The sequence below is a fragment of the Oncorhynchus keta genome, unplaced genomic scaffold (assembly GCF_023373465.1).
Source record: "Oncorhynchus keta strain PuntledgeMale-10-30-2019 unplaced genomic scaffold, Oket_V2 Un_contig_1954_pilon_pilon, whole genome shotgun sequence".
Classification (NCBI taxonomy): domain Eukaryota; kingdom Metazoa; phylum Chordata; class Actinopteri; order Salmoniformes; family Salmonidae; genus Oncorhynchus; species Oncorhynchus keta.
The window spans coordinates 83,222-94,354 of NW_026281536.1; the positions used below are offsets into that span (position 1 = coordinate 83,222).

The 11,133-nt window shown below is 47.0% G+C and overlaps 1 protein-coding gene across 1 annotated transcript in view; it reads right to left on the bottom strand.

Annotated features, from left to right (window-relative positions):
• Window positions 1-7,998, bottom strand: part of LOC127920437 (tumor protein p63-regulated gene 1-like protein) — an 80,212-nt gene extending 72,214 nt beyond the window's left edge. The window contains exons 1-3 of the mRNA XM_052504518.1: window positions 7,910-7,998; window positions 6,698-6,996; window positions 3,651-3,742 (exon numbers count right to left, since the gene is read on the bottom strand). Coding sequence (XP_052360478.1) covers window positions 3,651-3,733 — 83 coding nt within the window. The 5' untranslated portion in view covers window positions 3,734-3,742; window positions 6,698-6,996; window positions 7,910-7,998. The remainder of the gene's footprint in view (window positions 1-3,650; window positions 3,743-6,697; window positions 6,997-7,909) is intronic.
• Between the last annotated feature and the right edge of the window lie 3,135 nt (window positions 7,999-11,133).

Consider the following 11,133-nt stretch of genomic DNA (forward strand, 5'->3'; position numbering starts at 1 on the left):
GGTCCACCCTGACTAGAACAGCCTCTATGACCAGGTCCACCTAAATAGAACAGCCTCTATGACCAGGTCCACCCTGGACTAGAACAGCCTCTATGACCAGGTCCACCCTGGACTAGAACAGTCTCTATGACCAGGTCCACCCTGGACTAGAACAGTCTCTATGACCAGGTCCACCCTGGACTAGAACAGCATTCATGACCAGGTCCACCCTGGACTAGAACAGCCTTTATGACCAGGCCCACCACTCCACCCTGGACTAGAACAGCCTCTATGACCAGGTCCACCCTGGACTAGAACTGCCTCTATGACCAGGTCCACCACTCCACCCTGGACTAGAACTGCCTCTATGACCAGGTCCACCCTGGACTAGAACAGCCTCTATGACCAGGTCCACCCTGGACTAGAACAGCCTCTATGACCAAGTCCACCCTGGACTAGAACAGCCTCTATGACCAGGTCCACCCTGGACTAGAACAGCCTCTATGACCAGGTCCACCCTGGACTAGAACAGCCTCTATGACCAGGTCCACCCTGGACTAGAACAGCCTCTATGACCAGGTCCACCCTGGACTAGAACAGCCTCTATGACCAGGTCCACCCTGGACTAGAACAGTCTCTATGACCAGGTCCACCCTGGACTAGAACAGCCTCTATGACCAGGTCCACCCTGGACTAGAACAGCCTCTATGACCAGGTCCACCCTGGACTAGAACAGCCTCTATGACCAGGTCCACCCTGGACTAGAACAGTCTCTATGACCAGGTCCACCCTGGACTAGAACAGTCTCTATGACCAGGTCCACCCTGGACTAGAACAGCCTTCATGACCAGGTCCACCCTGGACTAGAACAGCCTTTATGACCAGGCCCACCACTCCACCCTGGACTAGAACAGCCTCTATGACCAGGTCCACCCTGGACTAGAACAGCCTCTATGACCAGGTCCACCCTGGACTAGAACAGCCTCTATGACCAGGTCCACCCTGGACTAGAACAGCCTCTATGACCAGATCCACCCTGGACTATAACAGCCTCTATGACCAGGCCCACCCTGGACTAGAACAGCCTCTATGACCAGGTCCACCCTGGACTAGAACAGCCTCTATGACCAGGTCCACCCTGGACTAGAACAGCCTCTATGACCAGGTCCACCCTGGACTAGAACAGCCTCTATGACCAGGTCCACCCTGGACTAGAACAGCCTCTATGACCAGGCCCAACCTGGACTAGAACAGCCTCTATGACCAGGTTCACCCTGGACTAGAACAGCCTCTATGACCAGGCCCACCCTGGACTAGAACAGCCTCTATGACCAGGCCCACCCTGGACTAGAACAGCCTCTATGACCAGGTCCACCCTGGACTAGAACAGCCTCTATGACCAGGTCCACCCTGGACTAGAACAGCCTCTATGACCAGGTCCACCCTGGACTAGAACAGCCTCTATGACCAGGTCCAACCTGGACTAGAACAGCCTCTATGACCAGGTCCACCCTGGACTAGAACAGTCTCTATGACCAGGTCCACCCTGGACTAGAACAGCCTCTATGACCAGGTCCACCCTGGACTAGAACAGCCTCTATGACCAGGTCCACCCTGGACTAGAACAGCCTCTATGACCAGGTCCACCCTGGACTAGAACAGTCTCTATGACCAGGTCCACCCTGGACTAGAACAGCCTCTATGACCAGGTCCACCCTGGACTAGAACAGCCTCTATGACCAGGTCCAACCTGGACTAGAACAGCCTCTATGACCAGGTCCACCCAGGACTAGAACAGCCTCTATGACCAGGTCCACCCTGGACTAGAACTACCTAGAAAAGGTGGCTGGGAACACTCCCTGGTGAGCTGGCTGGGAACACTCCCTGGTGAGCTGGGAACACTCCCTGGTGAGCTGGGAACACTCCCGGGTGAGCTGGGAACACTCCCGGGTGAGCTGGCTGGGAACACTCCACGGGTGAGCTGGCTGGGAACATTCCCGGGTGAGCTGGCTGGGAACATTCCCGGGTGAGCTGGCTGGGAACATTCCCCGGGTGAGCTGGCTGGGAACATTCCCCGGGTGAGCTGGCTGGGAACACTCCCCGGGTGAGCTGGCTGGGAACACTCCCCGGTGAGCTAGCTGGGAACACTCCTGGTGAGCTGGGAACACTCCCGGGTGAGCTGGCTGGGAACATTCCCCGGGTGAGCTGGCTGGGAACACTCCCGGGTGAGCTGGCTGGGAACACTCCCGGGTCAGCTGGCTGGGAACATTCCCGGGTGAGCTGGCTGGGAACACTCCCGGGTGAGCTGGCTGGGAACACTCCCGGGTGAGCTGGCTGGGAACACTCCCGGGTGAGCTGGCTGGGAACACTCCCCGGGTGAGCTGGCTGGGAACATTCCCCGGTGAGCTGGCTGGGAACACTCCCGGGTGAGCTGGCTGGGAACATTCCCGGGTGAGCTGGCTGGGAACATTCCCTGGTGAGCTGGGAACACTCCCGGGTGAGCTGGGAACACTCCCGGGTGAGCTGGCTGGGAACATTCCCGGGTGAGCTGGCTGGGAACACTCCCGGGTGAGCTGGCTGGGAACACTCCCGGGTGAGCTGGCTGGGAACACTCCCCGGGTGAGCTGGCTGGGAACATTCCCGGGTGAGCTGGCTGGGAACATTCCCTGGTGAGCTGGGAACACTCCCGGGTGAGCTTGCTGGGAACACTCCCTGGTGAGCTGGGAACACTCCCGGGTGAGCTGGCTGGGAACACTCCCGGGTGAGCTGGCTGGGAACATTCCCCGGTGAGCTTGCTGGGAACACTCCCTGGTGAGCTGGGAACACTCCCGGGTGAGCTGGCTGGGAACACTCCCCGGGTGAGCTGGCTGGGAACATTCCCGGGTGAGCTGGCTGGGAACACTCCCCGGTGAGCTGGGAACAACCAGATACTATATATCCGCTGAGAACAACCAGGTACTATATATCAGCTGAGAACAACCAGGTTCTATATATCAGCTGAGAACAACCAGATACTATATATCCGCTGAGAACAACCAGGTACTATATATCAGCTGAGAACAACCAGATACTATATATCCGCTGAGAACAACCAGGTACTATATATCCGCTGAGAACAACCAGGTACTATATATCCGCTGAGAACAACCAGGTACTATATATCAGATGAGAACAACCAGATACTATATATCTGCTGAGAACAACCAGGTACTATATACGAGCTGAGAACAACCAGGTTCTATATATCAGATGAGAACAACCAGATACTATATATCTGCTGAGAACAACCAGGTACTATATATCCGCTGAGAACAACCAGGTACTATATATCCGCTGAGAACAACCAGGTACTATATACGAGCTGAGAACAACCAGGTTCTATATATCAGATGAGAACAACCCGATACTATATATCAGCTGAGAACAACCAGATACTATATATCAGCTGAGAACGGCCAGGTTCTATATATCAGTGGGGGTTTTCAGTTACACTGTTGATGGGAACGCAACACATACACAGTACATCATCACAACTTGTTGAAACAGGAAATCTGTTGTTTTGTAACTTCCTGTTACATGATTTCTTCTTCTGCTCATCCAGCAGGCGTAGAATGGCTATGGAAGACCAGGACATAGTAGGGTGAGAGAGATATGAACGGAGATAAACTCACTCGGCCATCAGCCAGACACCATGGACATGGCCATCCTCATCCTGATTGACCAGAGCCTTGATGTCCTCAAGAGCTTGGTCCATGGTCCCTGGCTAAACAGAAACGACAACAAAACACATGGTTAAAGATCATTCCGCCGTAAATGGGACAATTATTAGATGTAGAAGCACAACCGGTTTCAATGTCTCTTAATAAGAACAAAATGTTTTGTTGTGTTTTCTCTGCAGTCCAGCAGTATGACTCTGTACCGTAATACCCTGTATATAACCTCCACATTGACTCTGTACCGTAACACCCTGAATATAGACTCCACATTGACTCTGTACCGTAACACCCTGTATATAACCTCCACATGGACTCTGTACCGTAATACCCTGTATATAGACTCCACATTGACTCTGTACCGTAACACCCTGAATATAGACTCCACATTGACTCTGTACCGTAACACCCTGAATATAGACTCCACATTGACTCTGTACCGTAATACCCTGTATATAGACTCCACATTGACTCTGTACCGTAACACCCTGAATATAGACTCCACATTGACTCTGTACCGTAATACCCTGTATATAGCCTCCACATTGACTCTGTACCGTAACACCCTGAATATAGACTCCACATTGACACTGTACCGTAATACCCTGTATATAACCTCCACATTGACTCTGTACCGTAATACCCTGTATATAGACTCCACACTGACTCTGTACCGTAATACCCTGTATATAACCTCCACATTGACTCTGTACCGTAATAACCTGTATATAACCTCCACGTTGACTCTGTACCGTAATACCCTGTATATAACCTCCACGTTGACTCTGTACCGTAATACCCTGTATATAACCTCCACGTTGACTCTGTACCGTAATACCCTGTATATAACCTCCACGTTGACTCTGTACCGTAATACCTTGTATATAACCTCCACGTTGACTCTGTACCGTAATACCCTGTATATAACCTCCACATTGACTCTGTACCGTAGTACCCTGTATATAACCTCCACATTGACTCTGTACCGTAATACCCTGTATATAACCTCCACATTGACTCTGTACCGTAACACCCTGTGTATATAGCCTCCACATTGACTCTGTACCGTAACACCCTGTATTTAGCCTCCACATTGACTCTGTACCGTAACACCCTGTATATAGCCTCCACATTGACTCTGTACCGGTACCCCCTGTATATAGCCTCCACATTGACTCTGTACCGTAATACCCTGTATATAGCCTCCACATTGACTCTGTACCGTAACACCCTGTATATAGCCTCCAAATTGACTCTGTACCGTAATACCCTGTATATAGCCTCCACATTGACTCTGTACCGTAATACCCTGTATATAGCCTCCACGTTGACTCTGTACTGTAATACCCTGTATATAACCTCCACATTGACTCTGTACCGTAATACCCTGTATATAACCTCCACATTGACTCTGTACCGGTACCCCTGTATATAACCTCCACATTGACTCTGTACCGTAATACCCTGTATATAGCCTCCACATTGACTCTGTACCGGTACCCCCTGTATATAGCCTCCACATTGACCCTGTATATAACCTCCACATTGACTCTGTACCGTAATACCCTGTATATAAACTCCACATTGACTCTGTACCGTAATACCCTGTATATAGCCTCCACATTGACTCTGTACCGGTACCCCTGTATATAACCTCCACATTGACTCTGTACCGTAATACCCTGTATATAGCCTCCACATTGACTCTGTACCGGTACCCCCTGTATATAGCCTCCACATTGACTCTGTACCGTAACACCCTGTATATAGCCTCCACATTGACTCTGTACCGTAACACCCTGTATATAGCCTCCACATTGACTCTGTACCGTAATACCCTGTATATAGCCTCCACATTGACTCTGTACCGGTACCCCCTGTAAATAGCCTCCACATCGACTCTGTACCGGTACCCCTGTAAATAGCCTCCACATCGACTCTGTACCGGTACCCCTGTATATAGCCTCCACATCGACTCGGTACCGTAATACCCTGTATATAGCCTCCACATCGACTCTGTACCGGTACCCCTGCATATAACCTCCACCTCAGTGGGTGGTTTTCAAATGATTATTTTTTGATGACCCATGTCTGGGGTCAAGTTGGGTGTTGGGTAGTATATTTATTTAATATTATATGAATCCTATACCTTTAAATGGCCAATTTGGTTTGCAATACAATTAGCTTAATTTCTTAAAGATCAAATTATATTTCAACAAAATAATGTAGCAGGAATTCAGAACAACTTGAGAGGGTGGGTGTCAAAAGCCTCTTTCTTGTTGCTTTTTGAAGGAACCTTCCGGTTACTAGTCCAACGCTCTAACCACTCTGAAGGAACCTTCCGGTTACTGGTCCAATGCTCTAACCACTCTGAAGGAACCTTCCGGTTACTAGTCCAACGCTCTAACCACTCTGAAGGAACCTTCCGGTTACTGGTCCAACGCTCTCACCACTCTGAAGGAACCTTCCGGTCATTAGTCCAACGCTCTAACCACTCTGAAGGAACCTTCCGGTTACTGGTCCAACGCTCTAACCACTCTGAAGGAACCTGTCCATGTCTGACCTCAGAGTAAGTCAAAGATAAGCACACAACACTTGGACACGTTGATTAATAACGTGATTAGTTTAGGAGTGTCCGTCTGGCCTGGCAGCTGATTAAGCACTGGTGTATTTACTGTAGGTGTGAACACACGGAGCCGGGATGATGGAGATGTTTAAATCTGTTCACATTGTGTCTTGAGACAAGTTACATTTCATGAATCTGCGCAGGGGAACCCATGGGCATGTTCCACATGAATGGGATTAATTGAATTTACTAAAACATAATATTGTTTTAAGCCATTATTTTTAGGACAATGCTAATTTGGAACCGTTCTTATTCGGTATTTACTGTAGATATAATTACTGTAAGCATGATTTACATACATGTAACAACAGGGCATCGTGTACAGCTTCCGGTTTGTTCTATAATGATGCCCCGTGTTCAAGTCAGTATTAAGCTTTACCCTCAAGACGAAGAACCGCTTCAGTTTAAACTGGTCCAGTGTTGAGGTCCATCGATTCCCCTGAGCCCCAGCATCAGGTGTCGTAGGGGCCAACGGGGCCTTTCTCCTCTGTCCCCGGGTGTCCACTGTCCAGGCCTTGGAGGTCTGGCTGACCCGGTGTCTTATCTAAAGCAGGGGCTGATAGGAGGTATCGGCAGGGTCTAGGTGAGAGGATGAGAAGCCTGGTTCTGGTTCTACCAGGTCCACAGGCTTCAATGTGACTGTTTTACCCTCAGACATGGTGATGTCCTGTGTATGACCTGAACAAAATAACATACAGTCCACAATTATTAACACCTTTGATAAAGATGAGAGAAAAAAATACTGTATAAAATACTAAATAAAAAAAGAATACTGATCTATATTGTATGCAAAAAAACAATTGAGGGAGAAAGGGGATTTTAATAAAAAATATATTTTTAAATATATCTGAAAAAGATAGGGGCTCAAATTTATTGGCACCCCTGTTTTCAATACCTCACCATGCGAGGATAACGAGTATTTTTCAAAAATGTTTTATGGGATTGGAGAACATGTCGGGAGGGATTTGACACTAGCTCTGTATGTGAATTATTTATTTGATACACAATATATTTTTTTGCTCGTCTTTATCAAGGGTGCCAATAATTCTGGACCTGACCGTACATCTTATTTTTTACAGTCTTACCCACAAGTGACAGACAAATGGCACCCTTTTCCCGTTATAGTGCACTAGTTTTGATCAGCCCCCATTGAGTTTTGGGCAAAAGTAGTGCACTGTTAGGAATATGGTATGACTTGGGACACTATTTATCTTGCACAAATGTAAGCTACATTGGTTGTCATGTTTAGATAGTTGGTAATTCGTGTTTGACAGCTTTAATCACTGATTAAACAACTTGTGTTGACTTCCTGGATTCAATCCACATTTATTGAGCATCCGTCAAGTAGACTACACTTACTACGATTCGGTCTTGATTCATCAAAAGTAGACTATTGCACTTTAGGGCAGGAAGTATTTCAGAGGGGGAAAAAGTATTTTCACAAAGAACAGAGCCCTTCATCTATATTACGCACCAAGCAATCTGACATTGCACTTTTTGTTACGCTTTTTATTGAAATAATATCGACATAAAACTCCTTACTTACAAACATATTCGGATAGTATAATTAGCCGTAGGAGGCTATACTTACTAGTAGTTCGTGGACGTGAGTGAAAGATGCGCAGCGGCAGCAGGTGTTTCCTTGTTCCTTGTATTATTATAATGGGCGGGGCCGTGGTTACGCACACGGAAACAAAACACTTGTTTGTTCACTTTGACAGGTAGCTCTGATCCTGGGCGTTCCACTCACTGGACCAGTAACAGGAAGGAACGCACTTAACGCTCTGGACCAGAGCTGTAGCCTAAAATAATAAATTAACCAGCTTTACCTGAACATAATGTTGTCTTGATATAAATGCCTTGCCTGATTTGTCTAAGGATACGTAGCTTAGGCTATGTAGGACAACCAGGCCACAGTCAGCTATATTTGATATCAATTCAATGTAATTCAATTACATTTCTATTTAAAAATGTGTCACATTTAGTGCGTATTCCACTCATACATTGTGGTTGCAGGGCCTAGCCTATAGCTCCTCACACCACAACAAACATGTCAGAATTGTATCTAAATAGATCAAGCCACGCTTCAAATAGGCCTACAGTCTATGAAATATGTCCATAGTGAATGCCATACCTCATCATTTCCTAGGCTCTATTTTATTTTCCAAAATGTAATACTGTTAGGCATTGTGTACTGTATGGTATTACAAATGGATGAAGATTAGGTCTTAGGATAGATACCAGGCATGTTAATGAAAATAATAAATATTTTTTTCTTTGGCTACCCCCCTTCTCCGACTTGTGTTCCCACTCTGATGTGTTTGTGCTTAAAATACCACTCATTTTATTTCACCATGTTTGACATTGAGAGATAGACAGTAATCTATCAAACAATTTGATGAGTGGGTGGTCTGTAGGGATCTACAGGATTGTCGCGGAGTGATTTTGGACCTCTCTCCCACAAAGTACTGAATAGGCCTAGCATCATCAAGCATTGAAGCGTCATCCATCCGTTCGGGCTAATCGTTACTGACATGCCGTGAGACTAAGGCCACTAATTCCTCTTTCAGTAAATTCTTTGAAGAATCTGTTCATTCTGTAAAAAAAAATTTTAAAAAATAAAAATGGCTTGAAGTGTATATTATAATCCCGAAGAACCACCAAAAAGCCGTGTTTGACAAGCGGCCGTATAAAAGGCTGTCTGTCCTGCGGAGTATCTTATTTAGCTACTCCCACACACGCCGGGTCTACGTTTTCCCGTTGGAATATAAAGCCTTTAGTGTTAACTACAGCCGAATGCCTTGGCGCCGTTAAGACCAAGAACTACCCATTGGATGGATGCCATTGCCTCACATTCATCTCTTCGCCGTTTTTGTTAGATGTTAATAATATATCAGTATTTAGTGTTTAGCTACAGTATTATAGCAGAATGGGAGGGATATGTAACCTGGAAATGAGCTGCTAATTGGCAAAGAGGTTTGGAACTCGTTGTTATCAGTCTATTAACTCCACCACACCGGTAATGTTAACAGGCAAGTCAAAACTCCACCCATGCAAAACATGCTTATTAAACAAGTCCTGTGTAGATTGTATTTTCAACCAGTAACCATTACATTTCACAGTGTTCAGTTCTTCAGTTGTTGTATAATATGATACAAAACACAGGGGGTCATTTTGACTGCACTGTGCCTTTGTAAAAAATATTTTAAGGACAATATAGGAAAGACAATTGGTGTGAAAATGTTTACCCCTTACATTTCAGAGAGCCTTTAAAACATGTACTTTATTTGGGTTGGTTTGCCACGCACAGATTTGGAAAATGGGGTAGGTACCGGTCAAGCCAATTACAATCCACTGCCAAAATAGTGTTCACCCCCTGCCCCACTAAACAAGTCTTACAAATATTCATGGGAATGCAAGTGTATACCTCACATGGTTCTAGGCAGTGGTGGAAAAATGGTGGGAAAATGGTGGAAAAATAACCCAATTGTCGTCCTTGAGCAAAAGTAAAGATACCGTAATGATACAAATGACTCACTCAGTAAAATACTACTTGAGTAAAAGTAGTCCTCCAGATCAGAGTCCTCCAGATCAGAGCTAGTAGGGATGACCAGGGATGTTCTCTGTTTAGTGAGTCCTCCAGATCAGAGACAGTAGGGATGACCAGGGATGTTCTCTGTTTAGTGAGTCCTCAGATCAGAGGCAGTAGGGATGACCAGGGATGTTCTCTGTTTAGTGAGTCCTCCAGATCAGAGGCAGTAGGGATGACCAGGGATGTTCTCTGTTTAGTGAGTCCTCCAGATCAGAGACAGTAGGGATGACCAGGGATGTTCTCTGTTTAGTGAGTCCTCCAGATCAGAGGCAGTAGGGATGCCCAGGGATGTTCTCTGTTTAGTGAGTCCTCCAGATCAGAGGCAGTAGGGATGCCCAGGGATGTTATCTGTTTAGTGAGTCCTCCAGATCAGAGGCAGTAGGGATGACCAGGGATGTTCTCTGTTTAGTGAGTCCTCCAGATCAGAGGCAGTAGGGATGACCAGGGATGTTCTCTGTTTAGTGAGTCCTCCAGATCAGAGGCAGTAGGGATGACCAGGGATGTTCTCTGTTTAGTGAGTCCTCCAGATCAGAGGCAGTAGGGATGACCAGGGATGTTCTCTGTTTAGTGAGTCCTCCAGATCAGAGACAGTAGGGATGACCAGGGATGTTCTCTGTTTAGTGAGTCCTCCAGATCAGAGGCAGTAGGGATGCCCAGGGATGTTCTCTGTTTAGTGAGTCCTCCAGATCAGAGGCAGTAGGGATGCCCAGGGATGTTCTCTGTTTAGTGAGTCCTCCAGATCAGAGGCAGTAGGGATGACCAGGGATGTTCTCTGTTTAGTGAGTCCTCCAGATCAGAGGCAGTAGGGATGACCAGGGATGTTCTCTGTTTAGTGAGTCCTCCAGATCAGAGGCAGTAGGGATGACCAGGGATGTTCTCTGTTTAGTGAGTCCTCCAGATCAGAGGCAGTAGGGATGACCAGGGATGTTCTCTGTTTAGTGAGTCCTCCAGATCAGAGGCAGTAGGGATGACCAGGGATGTTCTCTGTTTAGTGAGTCCTCCAGATCAGAGGCAGTAGGGATGACGGGATGACCAGGGATGTTCTCTGTTTAGTGAGTCCTCCAGATCAGAGGCAGTAGGGATGACCAGGGATGTTCTCTGTTTAGTGAGTCCACCAGATCAGAGACAGTAGGGATGACCAGGGATGTTCTCTTTTTAGTGAGTCCTCCAGATCAGAGGCAGTAGGGATGACCAGGGATGTTCTCTGTTTAGTGAGTCCACCA